At 42.0% G+C, this 17,943-nt stretch overlaps 1 protein-coding gene across 3 annotated transcripts in view; it reads right to left on the bottom strand.

Annotated features, from left to right (window-relative positions):
* Nucleotides 1-17,943, bottom strand: part of ate1 (arginyltransferase 1) — a 70,895-nt gene that overhangs the window by 6,381 nt on the left and 46,571 nt on the right. For all 3 annotated transcript variants that reach the window (XM_084735598.1, XM_084735600.1, XM_084735601.1), the window contains one exon: nucleotides 4,999-5,119. In XM_084735598.1, coding sequence (XP_084591724.1) covers nucleotides 4,999-5,119 — 121 coding nt within the window. The remainder of the gene's footprint in view (nucleotides 1-4,998; nucleotides 5,120-17,943) is intronic.

Below are 17,943 nucleotides of genomic sequence, written 5' to 3'. Positions count from 1 at the left end.
CTCTGAAAGGGAACATTAGTGTAAGTCAGGCTAAGGAGCAGAAAGCCTGATGAAGAGCAGAGCAAAGTGGTTCTGACAGTGAGACAAGATATGAAAGTGTATACTGTAAAAGCTAGAAATATAGTGGAGATGGCAGGGGGCTTGGGGGTAATGGGTGGGTGCTGTCAGCTTAGCACCGTCTCCCCCACGTAATGTTTTGGCTTCACTTTGCATGGCTGAAAGCACAGATACTGTAGATTTCAGAGTCAATCAGCTTGATGGGACGCGAATGTGTGTATTCGTATGAGACATGAAAGACAGAAACAGTGAGAATATTCTATGTCAACATTTTGGATATTTTGCTTAATGCAATTTAGTGTAGTGTATGTATCCAATATGTGATTTTGTGCGTATGGGTTGGCGCCTGCTGGACGCACTTAACGTCCAGGCGGTGACTACTTGTGTCACACAGTTTTGGAAGTGTTTATCCTGCTGAGCGGGCAATGGCCCCTACTTCTTTCTCTGTCAAGCAAACACTGATTACGAGTGTGTGAGAGATAGTACATATGTGCTGTGTAGAAATGTGTTTGTCTATGTGTGTGTTCATAGAGTATGAACGTTTGTCAGAGGCCACAAAGAGCCCCTCAGGCCCTCGATGTGTCAGCAACAGGCACGTAAATCAATGTGAGCCTGCACTGGACAGAGTTGTGTAAACTTTAGATTAGCTGTCTTTACACACCTCATTAGGACAGCTCTGCAACCCCGGTCACTCTTACAGTCTGAACGCACAACCATCACCCCAATTTTCATTCACCCCTGGGTGAGGCCTGGAGTTTGAGGCAGGGCCTTACAACAGGCCTGAGTTGGACTTAATGGGGGCTCTGAGGGCAGTTTTGGCGGAAACTGAAAATTTTGTCTTTTTTATTTTTAGATCAAGAACCTTTGTTCCCAGTTCAGGTTAGGGCTGTGAACTGGCCACATGATACCAATCACGATACAGGTGTGACAAGTATTTCTTTTATATACAATCAGAACAGTGAGGATGGATAAAAACACTGCTATCTAGCAGTCAGGGGTTTGAATACAACAAAAATGAACAACTGCCAGAAATATTTGCATATATCACGATATGCAGTGCTTTTAAGAGGCAATGTAGTATTATAAAACATAATATTGTATTGCAAGTAATACACATTCAGCATCAATGACTATCAGCTTAAATGAATGAAAACAAAGTAGATATATTAGGAACATCTTCACTAAACCAAATTTTGTTGACAGATATTCAGTGTACCAGTGTATTAGCTGATTGACAGGAGACCTTTTTAAAACCACTATGAATGCAATTTAAGGCGTATTTCACGATTCTGGCAAAAAAAAGTATAAAGTATTTAGTGAAGTCAGAACATGGTTTTAAACAGCTCACCTGTGTCCTCATTGCACAGGAGTTGCAGGAGTGAATGTTGTAGTGCGGAGTGGGTCCATGTTGGTTTTATTTTGTAGATTTTAATACAAATTTTTCCCAAAAACACATATTAAAGTGAGACATAAATTAATGCAACTTTATAAAAGTAACATTAACTTAACATTCCAATTGAATTTTACAAATTGTCAAAACCATATTTCAGACATTTTAAAGCCTAAAATTCATAATATTGGATTTTAGACATTTTAAAGACCTGCGGAAACCCTGTGGTTACTTCCAAAAAGACACGCAGGAGATTCCCAAACCATTACATGCTGTCAGGACTTCCCCAGGAATTAAAAACAGATTGCAACATGTCTTTATTTAGGCCAAAAACAAGCCGCACATAGAGAAACTGCCAATTAGGGCTGTGCCACAGGCCGCAACAGTGTGCCATGCTGCCAACCTGCTGATGACACAGGGCAGGCTGACCTGGTGACTGACTGACCACTGGGCGTATATCTGGAGAAGACACAAACCCCCACACCACCACTGGTCTGGCATCCCACAGCTTGGCAAAAGACCTGAAAGCTAACCATCGAGACAGCTAGCGCTGAAAAGTAATGACACCGCGTTTGGACAGCTCGGCCTGAAATAACGTCCAGACCCGTCCAGGATCAACAGTCCACGCAGAAACGGAGGCACCGCAGGAGCCACAGATACACAAACATACGCCAGCCACAGTGAAAATGGCTAACTCCAGGACCGCCACTTTGTCCTGAGTAATTTGTGCCTACTCAGGGATTAGTGGTATGATTGACAAGAAAAGGTCAGACCTACCGCTGGCTAAGCTGTTAATGGCAGTGTTGTAAATGACCAGCCTACTAATGGTCTTTTAAATGGCCTCATTTCTCCTGGGTGTGGTGATTTCCCCACCACTTGAGTCAACAACAAAAGCGAGCCAGGAAATCAAAAAAATGTGTAGAATCCCTATTTCCTCGAGACATGAGTTGAGATTTTAATACTTTATAGATGGTGCACACAAACCTTACCTCATCAAACGATCTGATCTGAAAAAAAGGGGACAGGGGAAAAGGGTATGCGTGCCAAAGAACAGTTTGAAGTGCTAGTTTTTGCCTCTCTGCATGGAACCACGTCCAAGTATGACCTCACTACAACAAACTCTTAAGCTGTCTTTGCACATTCATGTGTCCTCCTCCACCTCCCTGTCAATCTCTCATTTTATTACACTTCCCTGTCTCTTCTTGTGCCAGCACACAGCCACCAGCCTCCCTGCCTGTCCTTTTCCATCTCCATAAAATCATTTTTTATCACATACACCCCTCACTCCCTCCATCTATTCTTCTATTACTCCCTCTCTTACCCTCCATCTATCAGTCGCAGTCTACTTGACAATCAAATTCTTGTCCTCTCACATCTCCTTTTACTGCGTATCAGTGGCTCTTTCCTGTTTGGTGCCTGTTTGGTGATGCAGATTAATAGGAAAGAGTAAATGGGAGATGGCTGGCCTCTGTACACTCAACCACTCACAGGTTACAAGCATTTGCAATATCCACAGTGTCCCGGCACAGTTTCTACCTATTGACTGTCCTGCATGGCTGTCATGCAAGGATGTGGGTTTACCTAGTCACACAGTGGGTGTTTCAAAGGGGTGTGCCAAAGTAATTACATGAGACGATGGGAAGCAACCGGGGGACACCAAAGTAAAGAGAGATGTTTGTTTGAATGCTGTGACGAGAGGACCGTTGAGTTTCCCCCTTTCGATGTAAAGTTTTGTTTTGAGTAACTGTCTGCATGTTTAAAATCTATAAAATGACCTGTCAGCGGAGCACCAATGAAAAGGGTTAGGCGTAGGGCCGAGGAGAGTGACCTGCCTGAATGACGAGTGCTGGATTCTGAGCCGGAGCAGAGAGGAAACAGGTGGGCCCACACGCTTTACCTTTAGTCTGGTAGCTAAACACTCAGTTTTTTTGTTTATTTATATATGCATGGGTGACCAAGCCCTGGAACCCCTAGATGAGTGTATGCCAAGTTTTCCCATGGTTGTGTTGCTGTGACAACAGCATGTGTATGTATGTACGCATGTTTAAACACATGGCGCACTCACACAGTTTATTATTGACTTTCTACACCACCACACTACAAGCCCCCCACTCAGGGTATTCCTCAAACACATTTCAAGTTTTGGAATAGTCTGGTTTCAGGTTTGGAATAGTCCCCCAGTAAGCTTGAGATTTTTGGACTGTGTGGCCTTTAAGCAGCTAAAACCTGTACATACAGGCATTTGGGTAGCATCTTGTATTTTATGTTTTAATCTTGAGCTTTTATTGGCTCCCCCTGTATATGTTGTCTAGTGTCTTTGTTTTACTTATTTGTTTCCTTGACTCTGAAACACTTTGAAACTGGTGTCTGTGAAAGGCGCTATATAAATAAACTCGCTTTCCTGCTTGACAATGTTTCCCAGATGTCGAACTCTTAATGTGAAGCTGTCAAATGTATTATTATCACCATCTGGTTGATAGTGACTACATTTAACCTGATGCAAATTACAAAAATTTGCATCACAACTGTATGTACTACAATAATACTGTAATATATTATACCTGTATATATTGATTTATTTTATTTTGTGCTTTTCTACTATGAAATAATTTATCTGTATAAATATTACATGTGTGTTTAGCATAAAGGAACTACAACTCTTATTTCCTGTGTTGTGTAGTGATAATAAATGACCTTGATATCAACCTTGATACCTAATAATCCCTACAAAACAGCATCCATACAATAAACCTTTTCATTTCAAAGCTGAGCGGTGTCATAGTCATTGGACTGGCTGTCTAAATGAAGTCTTTCTTTGCAGCATACAGAACCATATGATGCAAACTATGTCAGTCTGGTTTATGTGGGAGTCATAGGAATCTGACTGCATATTCAACTCAAACCACCTAGAGCACAAAAATGCAGAATCAACACGGGAAAATGAGCAGAGAGATTTAAGAAACAGGGAGGCAGAGAATGTATGAGTCTCTCTGGCTATGCACCTATGCATAAAATCATTCAATACTCTCCTTTCAAAACTCACTTACACTCTATTAAACACTCTCCCTGGACCTCATCTCTCACACCACCAGTCCAAGCTATGGGCGTCTGCCAGTCTACTTTCCGCATGTGGTTTATTATTGCTGATATCACTATTCATCTAATGGCAACATGGCCTTCCATAATGACAGTGCTGGCTCTGCTTTGACCATGCTGAAGAATCATGGCAGGAGAAGCCTGTGTGATCGGAGCTGCCGGCCCTTCGTTTACCCCTGTTCAGTGACTACACGCTTGCCTTGGAGCAAGACCATAGTTTTCAATACACCATCACAGTGAAACTGGATCAGATGTTAACACTGGGTTCAAGGGTTCATCCAGAGGGGTGTGTATAAAAAACTGGAGGATCTAAGACTGAGCTTGCTCCCAGCGTCAGGTCAGTATGTTAGTAATGTCAGAAATGTATGGTACTATATGGGATAGATGCCTCCAGTTTTAGACAATGCCTTAAATGGACAATGATAACAGTAGAGTGGAGTGTTGCATAGTTGTACCTGCATCAGGATCCTGGTTGAAACGAGCGTAGCGGGTGTTTTCCAGCGGGGGTAGGCATCGCTCTATTGGGACCCAGACAAAGGTTTCTGGACACAGGAGGTCTGACGGCCGGTACTGCCCCTGTGGATTGAATCAGACACAGAGAAAGGGTTACACCTCCTGCTAGAACAATTCAGTATCGTTTAACTGATCAACAGAAAATGTCAGAACGGTGCATTAATCTATAAATACACCTATGGACCAGCGCTATCACACACAAGTCAGGAGCATAACCTCTGGATTGGTTGACAGACTCAACCCAAGGCATCTTGGGATTCCCTATGGGTGGCTAATGGCAACAACAACTGTTTTCAAGATGGCAAAAATTGATAAATACCTATAGAAGACATTTGGGATTTATAATTACGGATTATTTTACTGATTATTTTACCACATCTCAAAAAAGACACTGAAGTTCAAGGCTGTATTACAAAACTAAAAACGATCATACCTCAGCAAACATTGTAAAGGTACAACACTAGATTAGCATTAGCCTGATGTTAGCCTTTCCTGCTCAGCTTACTTACTCACTTTTACAGCAGTTGAGAAATGACAGACAGGGCTTTTCTTGGTCTTGAGAAGGTGCAGCGTTTATTAATTGACACACTGTAACCTGAACTGTACATTTACTGCCAAAGTGACAGCTTACTGCTAAATTTTAAGTTTCTGCTCCACTATGAACAACATGCCAGCCTTACACACTTCTGTGCTGCCCTATTCTTTAAAGGAGCTATACTATAGAAGCATAACAGTTTGCTTCAAAAAATAAAACCCTTAGGGTTTTCATTATATAATCACCTAAAAATAAGAATCATTGCATTTTTTTTTTAGTCCGCGCCATCATGTTTCAAAAGCCCAGAACAGACAAATCAAACAAAGACTCTAGATAGGGCATTTCCAATTTTTCGCAAGTTTCCCTTAGCTTCCCTTTAGGTGTTTGGTTTGTAACACAATGTCTACACTACACTATTGACCCGTTAGGCTTAAAGTTTGTACAAGTTGTAAACTGACCTTAGGGTCAGCATCAGGGCTGAGATCTGGATCAATCTCTAGCTCTGTTATAGTTCTTTGTCTGAGCCATGCTTCTCAGAGTCAGCAATGTTATGTGTCTGCAATGTTGAGCAGGAAATGTAAACACACCAGCATATTGTAATGTGTGCTTGTGAAATGGTTAGGTCTGTATTTGACCTAACATTTTGGATGGAAAGTAAACCATGCTGAATAAAAACAGCTGCAGGGCAAAGAAAAAAAATGAGTGAGGGGCTGGACGAACAGAAAGGAGGAGGTGGAGGAGATGCCATTATCAGTGACCTGTGTTCTATCACATGGTTCCAAACAAACAACTGTCAAGATAGTTGTGTAAACAAGCAGGCGCCTGCAACAGGCCCACTACACCATCTCAACACACACAATAATATTTATAGTTTTTAAGACATTAAACTGTAGGACAAAGACTCCACTATTTCACAAAGACAAGTTTTATACAGAGGTCAAAAGGTACTGGTGAGACAAAAAGAAAAAAGCAGATATGGCATTATGAACTCCAAACAAAGGAAATACTCTCTCCGGAGTATGCTGTTGCTATACAAGTGCTCTGACCATGACCCATCTGTCAGTGGGCCTATATGGAAAATATGCTGCATGTTTTTACATGCAGGACGAGATGCCATGAGAACGAACTAGGCTGCTCTGAAAAGTGGAAAAAAATAATAATTTGGGGCGGGTACACTTCCAAGTTCATCTTTCCCCTCATGATGGGCTCCTCATTTGTAACCACCCTTCTGCTCTGCCCCACAATTAGTTAAAGAGACACAGAAGAATGGACAAAATTTGCCACTAAATTCATATGGTCAGATAAAAAGTGTGCAGGTCAAGGCTGATTGGGCGACTGGATGAACATATCAGTTATCTGCAATTGGCTGAGTCCATTGCTGGTCCTTTTTGGGGGTGATTTTTGTTGTTTTATTTTGCTAAGTTAATGGTCTGCAAGAGTGAGAGCACCTGAGAGAAACCTGGATTCAGAAGGTGGATGGTTGTATCTTGATTAATAAAGAAAATAGGTGTAATAATGTTTAATTTCTTGACATTTTAGAGTTTATTTTGTTTATTTATTGGATGCAGCAAATGTACATAGTGTAGTAATGTAGTGAACTTGCCACTTACACACATCTCCCACCTGAAACAGTAAGAGAGGACATGCCTGCGTGAATAAATGCATGTGGAGCCGAGATGAAGACCCTTTTAGACTCTGCAATGATATCATCTTCTATCACTATGTTTCACTGACATCGTCCAATCCTGATATCAGCAATCACCAGTTGATGGGCTGATGGTTGCCGGTTGGAAAATTTTAACATACTGGTCAACCGTACTGACATACAGGGTAAGGAGGGAAAAAGAAGCTCAGAGGGAAGCAAAAGACACTAACATGCTTTAAGTGCTTCTGATAACAGATGGATGGTGGAGGAATGCGACACTTCTGTAGCTGCAACGGACACACACATTGATCGGATGCTCTCCGTGTCCCAACAACCTACAGCCTTCTACAACTGTCAGCACAGTCAGCGTGACATTCTCACACTCTGCCTCACCTCTATAGATTCCTTCAACACTGCAGCGAGACACACCTCTATATGTAGTACACACACACACATACACACACACCTGCTCAGCAGTACAGACGCACAAACATTCCACTAATGGCCTGACATTGCACCTCAACTTGGATATGTGGATGGGAGCTGAAAGAGAGAAACAGAGCAGAGACAGAGGTGTGAATGGAGTAGCCAGCATTTAATGGAGCAATATGTAACCTTAACCCATTCAAAAATTAGTACTGCTATCCAAAGACTCGAAGCTCACGCAGGTTGCCAGAACCTACACAAGTGCAAGAAGAGTACAACATTAGACATTATATGGAAACAAAAGCCCACTGCTCCAAAAACATTGCAGTGACTGCCTGTTTTACTGCCTGACAGACTCCATTAACATATTGCTTAATTTAACCGTTACAAACATCTTCTCCTTCTAAAAGATAACTCATGACTTCAATTTAGCATGCTTCCTTAGTCTCTGATGACATATCATGGTCATTTTACAAACGGTACAGCAAATATATTACATATTTCTCCTTTTAAGAGAAAGAGTGAGAGAAAGAGGAAGGATGAAAACATTCAATGAATAAACTATTATTCCATGAAGAAAAGCGGTCGTGTATATGTGAAAGAAATATGGTGGATTCCTGATTTCTGAAGGCGTTTGTTTTGTGTCTGCATTCCAAAATGATACATCCAGCCCTCTGCTGTAAAGTTTCAACAGAATGAGAGGCCCATCGAACCAAAATGAGAGACCGAGTCTGGTCATGGCACAGACACAATTCCTCAATTCTCCCCCTGAAAAGAGCAAAGGACGAAGAGACGGATGGAAGAGCATGAGCGGACATAGCTATTAGTGGTCTGGACAGAGGAGAGAGAAAAGAAGAAAGAAGAGGGGAAAAAGAAAAGCTCGGTTTGCCGCAACCTATCTGTCAGCTTCTTTTCTTTATTGGACTGAAAGTGAAGACTGAGCTCACCACTGACTTTCTTTATCTTCCCTCTTAATTTTCCCCCGTCCGCAGGTTGGCTTGAAGGCCCTGTAATTCACAGCTACCCCTGCAGCTTCCTTGGCTCCTCTTCAGCCCAGTGTTTTCTGCTTTTTGCGTCAGCTTGCTGAAAGTATCCACCTATTTAGCTAACAGTTACTTATACCAACAGAGAATGCAGTAATGGTTTCCTGAAACTTAGATCCTTGAGAGAGGAGAGTGCAGAGTGTAATAGCCAAACTAATAGCTGGAAGTGAAATGGCCTATTCCCACAAATTTATGGTCCTGAGTAGCTGTTAGCTCAGCAAGTGGTGTAAACAGATCATGGGAAGTGATACCAACTGTATATGACAGCCCAGAATGCAATGTGATGGTGTTTTTTTGTGTGTCTACTCAATTGCCTTGACAGATAACCAGGATGAGGATTTCCAGACGAAGAACATCTTTTTGGTTTGGTCCGCCTCTCTTCTGTCCCTCCTTTTCTAAATGTTCAATGCCTCCTACACAAACCGATCAGTCACCATCTTTCCCTCCTTCCTGCACTCGCATGTTCAGACGGATACCGAGGTGATGGCGATGACTGACATCCTCTGAAAGGCTCATATAGAAAGACAGAAAACAAGACCGGGGGATGAAAAAAACAAGTGGAGAAATAAGGAAACATGTACATACTTCGACAGATAGACTTGGCTGCCATTAGTGGTGTGAGAAATGTGAGGGGAGATAGGAGGGAGACGGGGAGGGACGAGAGAAAATTAGGTGCAGATGAGTAAAGGGATGGTATTTAACGTCACCGAGACATGGACTGAGGCAAGCTGATGGAAGTGATAGGAGCAGTTTGAGTGCCAGGACAGAGGGGCCCAGGACTGAGAGAGGATGTTGGAAGTCGGGGGATGAAGAGGGAGGGTTTGGAATGGGACAGAAATGGGGAAATAGCAAAGTAGACAGAGTGAGAAGGAGACGAGAGGAAAAAAAACAGATCAGAAGAGAAATGAAGAGCTGTGCTCAAAAGACATCTAATGTGCTATAACATGGCTGATTATTTTACTTTATTATTTTTATTTTATTTTATGAAAGGACTACCACTGACTACTGCATAGTTATTGTTTTGTTTCCACATGCTTATGTCATGGCTGGCTACTTTAATTTTATTAAAGAAGGAAAGCAGAAGCACTTTAAGGTAAAATATAAAACAAAACAAAAATTGAGACGAACAATAATGACACAGTGTCGAGAGTGTCCAGAGCAGAGAAAAATGAAGAAATAAGAACCTAGGGTATTGTGAAACTCACATTTGTGCTGTGTGCAGTTTTCAGGGGCTATAATGATTTTGGCCTAAAATGTTTTATTTATTAATTTTAAGTGTAGTAATGATGCTGCTGAAAAAAACAACATTTTCTCAAGTCGCATTTTTTTCTTTGTTTTTTAATTTTGCAAGACATCAGATCGCAGACTTTTTAAATCACTGTATTATCTTACCTTCAATTTTTTTTGTAGCGTTACATCCTGATACAAGTGAAAGAAATCACTAAAGTATCTATTGTTTTTCCTGCTTGTTTGGTTAAATAATGTACAGAGGTCACTGTTTATAAGGGAGCAATCTTCTTCAGTGCAGGTTTCCCAATGATCTGAACTTTAACAAGACAGAGGGGAAAATTACTCATTTGAATAACAAGCTGCCAGTGTAAACAATGACACAACCTCAATCATCAGAGGTAAATAAACACATATCTTCACAGGGCTTGACATGCGGTTACACAATACTTCGTGGATCCATTATCACTCAAGAGTCCCTCAGTGACACGGCATCACTCATTCTTTTCAGGCCACACAGACGTTGCACACATACAGATAGCAGGGGCCCTTCTGTCAGAGTGAACTTTATTGCCAACTCAAACACAAAACTGTCACCTTGTTCCTCTCCTTCATTGTGAACCCTTTCCCCCGTTTCTGTCTTATTTTCTAACACACCTCATGATAGGGAGCGATGCCTCAGGCCCATACCTATGATTTATATGAAAAGCAATTAATCAGACACATAAATCGAGGGCTTTGCTGCAGCCAAGGAATCCTTGTGAAAACCTACATCTCTTTTGCCTTCTGCTTCTTTTTTCGCTCCCTTCCTGACTATGAGTTTGGTATGTGTAGAGTTGGGACAGCTTTCTTCAAATGAGAGACAAAAGTGCCTTTCACAACTCCAAACTAGTGCACAGATAAAAATACCAATTCAAATTCTGACTCAGGTCATCAGCAGTTAAATAATTAATTAAAACTTAAATATTTTCAGGCCGGTCTTTATCAAAGCACATCCTCTGAAGCAAAGGCAGTGATTTATGCTTCTGGCAACAACAAAATGGGATTGTGTGGCGCAAACAGAGGAAGAACTCTGTAGTTAGTGTGAGAGGGAATTGTAGTCGTGGCCAAATGTGCAAATTCATGGATTAATGTAGCCTTGCTTTTGGCGCTTGCATAACATGTTGAGCTGAAATGAAGTGTTGGATTGCTTTATCTGAAAACTAATCAGAAACCATCTGATGAACCGTTTTATGCAAAATAATTCTCCGGTTTCAGGGTCTCAAATGTGAGGATTTGCTGCTTTTTTGTTTTAAATCATTGTAAATTGATTATCTTTGTGTTTGGGACCAGTGGCCAGACAAAAAAAGCCCTTTTAGGACACAGAATTGGGTTTTAGGAAGTTGTGTTGATTATATTCTTCTACCACGTAGAGCAAGCAATTAATCAGTAAATTGAAAAAACAGAAAATGTATAAAGAGCTAAGGCTAGCAGAATTAGTATCACATTAAATCACACAAATTCAAAGACCTACATTAATGTCTTATATAATATTACACTTACACACTGTCCTTTTGTTTACCCAGGCTTTCGATTATCTTTAAAAAATATTTAATTCCCTGAGACAACACAACACAAGCACTCACTACAGTACAATATAACTTTTAAAAAGACAAAAAGGAATTAAAGCATCCCTTCAGTAATTCAAATTAGATTTCCAGTATACATTTAGAAACTGAAGTATACATATGGCAGAAAGTATTTAGAGTTCTATATAGCTCTACTCTTCACTGGAATAAATCTTTTCCCATTTGATAGTGGGGACAGACTGGGGACAGTTTTGTCCATCATCCTAACATAATGTTAAGTGGTGTAAAATTAAAGTGAATGTCAAGTGGCCTTAGCCAATTTTGGATGCTGATCCAGAAACTTGCGACATATGGACCATAGAAAAACAAATGCATCTGGTCTTCCTCCTCCTGCTTTCTATTACTCTCATGACAATGATTTTTATTACTCCTAATATTATGAAATGCAACGCTTTGCTCATATGAGGGAGACATAAGATCTTATCACATCTTGCATTAGAGGGAGGCTTCTGGAGGATGAGATCACTCCCTGTGTCTCAGTCACACGGCAGTGTCACGGCTCAAAGCGATCCTCTTTCGGGGCTTGGTGGAGGAAAGACCAGGAGGTGGACTTGGTGTCCTAGTAAGAGGGTTTCCCTGCCTCCATCTGCATTATTTTACACCACATCTGCTGCTGATTTCCTCCAGTTTATTTTTCACCCCCCGTACCCCTAGCAGAGGTGTCCCTTTATAAGACGGGCTCTATGCAGGATGTCTGATCGCAGTCTCAATGAGTCTATTCTTGATAACGATATCAGTACAGCTCAAATCTTTATGGGAGAGAGCATTAAGTTATACAGTAATCTACTAGTCAACTGAACACCTACTTCAGTATGAGACAGAGTGGCTCCAAGAGTGTGATGTAAGGCTAGTCGCAGCAGAGTAGATGAGGTCACTAATGTTAGACCTCGTTCTGTTTGTCTCTGGCAAAAGATATATTATCCAAAAATAACATGCAATACAAAAGGAGCCTGTTTTATAACATAGGAGGTTGAGCAGGAACACAATAGTGAATGGGATATTATGTTAGGATTACGTATTTGTAAAGCACTCTCAGCAGAACATGGACATTTGACCCAAACAGACAAATACGGTCGCCGTGTCACATTTATGGTCTTTTGGCAGTATGTTATTCAGCTGGTCGTTGGCCAGGACAAGCCTGAATTCGGAGGGTATACAAAGAGGCCTAGTGTGACCGAGAGCCGAGCAGACCTAACCTAGGCCGGCCCGGGCCAGCACTCTGACCCGGGATCATGCTCAGCCAATCTCAAGTCAAAAAAGCAATAAACACAGGCCCTGATCCTGACATCCACACTCTCTCTCAAGCATACAGCTCTCACAATACGCTCCCTCTATCGTCCTGAGACCGTTGAAACGCACACATTCTGCCCAGACAAGGGGGCGCTGCCCAGGGGCCTCTCGCTGCTGATGGACACACGTAAACAGCACCGCTCACACAAACACACATGCAGCTAGACAAATAACACCCAAAATCAAGGAGGCTGGTCAGAGGGACAGCACCACTGAAAGACATGTCCAAACAAGCTGCGTCTCAGAACAGTGGTCCACTCAGACGCACTTTCAACACAGTCTGTGACAACATGTACACTCGTAGAAATACAGACGCTGACTAGAACCATAAAAGGTTCTTTGGATTGTCCCCTTAGAAGAACCCTTTTTGGTTCCTGTTCAAACTTTTTACAAAGGTTCACCTTTGACAGTTCCACCTCAAACCCAATAGAAACAGTGAACAGTCTGTGAAAGATCCATGAGAAAGTTCACCCATGAGAGGTTCTACAGGGAACCCTTCTATAGTGTAATGGTTCCACTCAGTACCCTCTCTGGAGGTTCTATCCAGAACCTTTCCATCCTCTAAGGGTGCCAATAAGAACCCAATCAGAGTCTTCTACTGACAACCTTTTTATAATCCAAGGATTTATTCTTTACCAAGAACCCTTTTTTTCTTATTTATTATTTATTTTATTTTAAAGGTTCTCTGGATGAAAAGGCTTCTTAATGGAACCCTTAGTCTTAAGAATCCTTGACAAAGAAACAAATGGTTCTAGGGAAAAACCTCAACCCTTCAGGAACCCTTACTTTTAACAGTGTACATATGCATTTGTGTGAGAGCCCTGAACACGTCTGGAGTCTATGTTTGGGGAGATTTACGCTAACTGCTGCTGTTTAAACACTCGGGACCCACTGAGGCCTTTTCACCCTACTCAACACATTACCACAGGACGACCTTCAAATAAAGCATCCTGGCCGGTGAGTCTCCCCCTTGGGCCCCTACACAACCGCCACCCTCACCCACCCCACTCTGTCCCAACACTCCCTCGCCTGGCTATGCGTCACGGCTCCACGGATGACAGGTTAATGAGGAGAAAATATTTTTACAGGATCGCATTTCGAAGGAGCCCTGAGAACCAATGGCAGCGCTTTTATGGGCATCAGCTCACAGGCTGGGCACTTTTATCTCTTTATCTCCTCTGGTCTTTATGGGCAGGCGAGCTGTTACGCCTGTCTGACACAGACCACAGCTTACTGACTGCCGCAGCCCCTAATCTTGGTCTTAAAATCCCACCTCAAACCTCTAACTGCAAGACCGAACCTGAGGCCCTCCACCCACACTTTGAATAAATGTCTAACTGCATTTATGAGGCGAGCTCATTCTGTCCAGTAGTGCTTATCAAAGATCTGAATGCATTCCCTCGCCAAAAAGAAACCAGGCGTTTCAGACAAAGTGGCGCAGCTGCAGCAGGTTTGAAAATAAATAGTGGGGAAGTTAATGGCAAGACAAACACCTCAGGCTGGCAGCTAGAGGGCTCTGGATCTGCTCAGCGTGACACCATCTCCAAACTCTCATTTTCGCCCTTGTGACCTTCACACCTTCCCCTCTCACTCCTACCCTCCTGCCACCCGCTACCCCCTCCCAAACTCCATCCTTCCACACACAGTAAGACAGAATCGTCTGACCTGACCTCTTGAACTCTGCTCCCTCGGACCCTCACCCTGTCAGCACTCCTCCTAGGGGGTGCCAGGCAGTGGCTGCCCCCAGACTGTGCTGTAGCCTGTTAATGATTTGTTAAAAACACAACCGTGCAAAGACACATGCGGGGAAAAAAGAGATGATGAGGCATAAAAGAGAAATTATCAAAAACTTTAAACAAATGTTTCTGCTGAGAGGTGCACTGTTGGTGGTCTCCTGTCGAGCTAAATCAAACAAAAATGTTTCTGTCAGAAAGGCTCCAGTTTAAGACAGGGGGAGGGGGAGAGCTGGAAGGCAACAAAAGAGTTATGCTTTAGCTTATAAATTTCACAGAGAGGGTGAAAATGGGCCTGGTTGGGTTTGATCTTATTTTGATGGGCACAGGTTTTGTAACATGAGGTCTGCTGGAAGGTAACGCTACTGGCATGGTAGAAAAATACCTCTAAAAACCAACTGAATATTGTTTCATCCAAGGAAAAGAACAGAGCGAAAACAAAGAAAGGGCTAAAGAAATAAATCTATTACGGTAAACACATGGGAAAGGCCACCAGTTTCAACATGGAATTCTGCCCTCACCACAGTAACATTATACCACCTCTATTTGAGCCGTCATGACTTACTGCATCTTAGCATGCAGATATGACAATTGAAGAAACAGGATCCTCGCCTGCTAGCTCACTGATAACATTAGACGAAATTATCTCTGAATGAAATCAGTTGAAAGTCTGCACAGTCCGATCCATTCTCTCTCTATCAATCTTTCATCCCGACCAGCATGGTGGCTGGTTTCTTAAAACAGTTGCTGAAAGAAGAGAGGAAACAAAAAGAGGGACAGAGAAAAAGAGAAAAAAGGTATGACTGTACTGTGCCTGGACCTGCGTAAACCCACAGGTCCACACAAACACGGCTGTTTACTATAAAGCTTTTCAGTACCTCTCAACAAATATGTCAAGGGTTATTACATTCATGCCAAGACGTAGTTGTGGTCAGTATTGCTTGGCAGTTGCATTATTGTACTCATTTTTGCGGTTTCTTGTTGCTCTGCAAGGATTGTGTTCTGCCTTGAAAAACTGGTGTTGCTGTTGGAGCCTTGAAGTCTTCGTTCTGTAAATTTTAGGGATGTAACAATGTATCTGTGACATTACATACGTGATATTACATGGTTTCTAAAAGAACTGACTGCTGCATTGTTTTGGTTTTGCAATTGTACATACATAATTTTAATTTTACAATTATTGCCAAAGTTAATTCATGCCAAATTTGTGCACATGCTGGAAAAAAGTCATTTTTCTTTGATCTTTAATATTGTGACTATTACTGAGTTGTGGACAAAACAAGACATTAGAGGAAATCAACTTGGGCTTTAGGAAACACTGATCAACATTTTTCCACAGTTTTCTTTATAGACCAAACAACAAAACAATTAATTGAGAAAATGATTGACAGACTAATAGATAATGAAAATAATTGTTAGTTGCAGTCCTAAAACTGTGATGTCCTCATGGATAAATGCCATGAAAAAAAAAAAAAAAAACACAAGAAAGGAACGCATTCATGAACAAATCTAACCTTTTGTTTTGTTTTGGGGTTTTTTTTAGCTATGTACTCGAGCATGGTACACAGGGAAGGGGGGCTCTGTGGGAAACACCCACCTCTAAATGCCTCAGACTCACTCACTGTCACTTTTAATCTGCACAGATGTACAAGAAGTGACACGCAGAATGGGAGGTCACACACATACATGTACCATACTGTCTGCATGGGCCCCTTGAGTCAAAATAACATGCATGCAGAGTCCTGATAGCTTTGGCTCGGAGTCTTTTAGCATGTCATAGCCTGCAACCGCGTACCTGGAGAGGAGACGGACTGTTTGAGGGAAAGATTCATTTCATTAATATACACCGCTGCTTATTGATGGCACCGTGATGATTCAGAAAGATGAGTATTGGTTTTCTCTTTCAAGCTGAACTAAACTTAAAATCAGTGAGGATTTCAGGGGAAATGAAGGGTGTGAGAGACCTTTAGTATTCATCACTACACATCTTAGCGTGCAGGTGTGTTTTTGTGTGTCCGATGTACATGCCAGAGCTTTGTCATGTCTACTTGATGTCATGAGAACTAAGATCGTGCAGCAGGTGACAGAAAAGCCTGCAGGCATACAAACTAAATACGGTTAAAATTAGCACAGCAGCAGCTAACTGAAACCAACATCAAATTCTTTCATCAGTCGTATCCCAACATACTCTCCCACCACACAGTGGCTGACACCTGGATGGATTAATTTCAGGTCCACTGGATTCAAAAGCTTCGGCCGTGTGGAAAACTGCTGGCTGTTGCTAGAGAACTGACCGGCTCTCTGACGGTGTTTGTTGTTTGTGGGCGAGGAGGAGTCGAGCTGAAAGGGAACGGAGGTGCAGCTGCCGCGAAAGGGCTCTTTAAAAGTCAGTGAAGTACCGCCGGGAAACGAATAATCCTTTTCATCTTGCCTCCTTTTCTCATTTGGCACACATTTTGTCACTCCTTTTTTTTCTCTCCATCTGTCCTCTTCCTCCTCCTTTCACTCATTTTGCTCACTCCTTCTTTCTTCCTCTCTGTGGAAAATTTAATGGTTTCCTGGGCTCAGAGTGAGACATTCTTTCACAGTGAACAATAATAACAAGAGTAAGAGCCACTTCATGTAACTCTCTCACTGCCTCACCCACTGGGTACAACCGGGTATTCTGTCTGTGTGTCTGTTCTGTAAGTGTGTATGTGCATGTATGCTGCACTTCAAAAGTGCTTGATCTGTTAAGACCAGGTACTGCAGATTGGTAAAGCCAAGTGGGTGACCGCCTCGTTTGTTATCATCAAAGTCTGCTTATTCAGTACTTAAAAATAACCGACACGGACAAGTGCTCACACATACACACACTCCTGCAAAGAAATGGAAAATCACTACACATGGCACAGATCTTTTACTCCTTTTTCTGTCCAAAATAAAAAGTGGAAATTTATCAAATGAAAGCTAATGAAACTCTAAGGACATTTTGTGAGCTGCTGAAGCTGGATGGAGGAGTTATTGGAGGACAAGGGAATAAAATATGGTGAGAAAAATGTGTAAGTTGAAGTGCAGGGCAAAGGCGCTTCTGACTTTAACAGATAAACATGCTAATGCAGGTTTTAAGGCAAACTCAGATACTATAGGAACACATAAACTGTGGCTGCATATGCATCAATTTCTTTATGGTGCCGGAATTTTACTGAGTATGCAGCAACGTTTTTTTTTGTTAGGGAAGCCCCAAGAAATGTGTGCACTCTTGTGATGCCATGAGAACTGATACTTCGGTACCAAGTCTATGCCAGTACTTTGAAAACAGACAGTGCTTGTTTTGTCTGTTTTACAGTACAAAGATGCAACTCTTCCTGACCTGACAGA

Source organism: Lutjanus erythropterus, chromosome 14, assembly GCF_056507025.1.
Source record: "Lutjanus erythropterus isolate fLutEry1 chromosome 14, fLutEry1.hap2, whole genome shotgun sequence".
NCBI lineage: Eukaryota > Metazoa > Chordata > Actinopteri > Lutjaniformes > Lutjanidae > Lutjanus > Lutjanus erythropterus.
The sequence above is the reverse complement of the archived record's forward strand: the minus strand, read 5'-3'. Positions and strand labels throughout refer to the sequence as shown.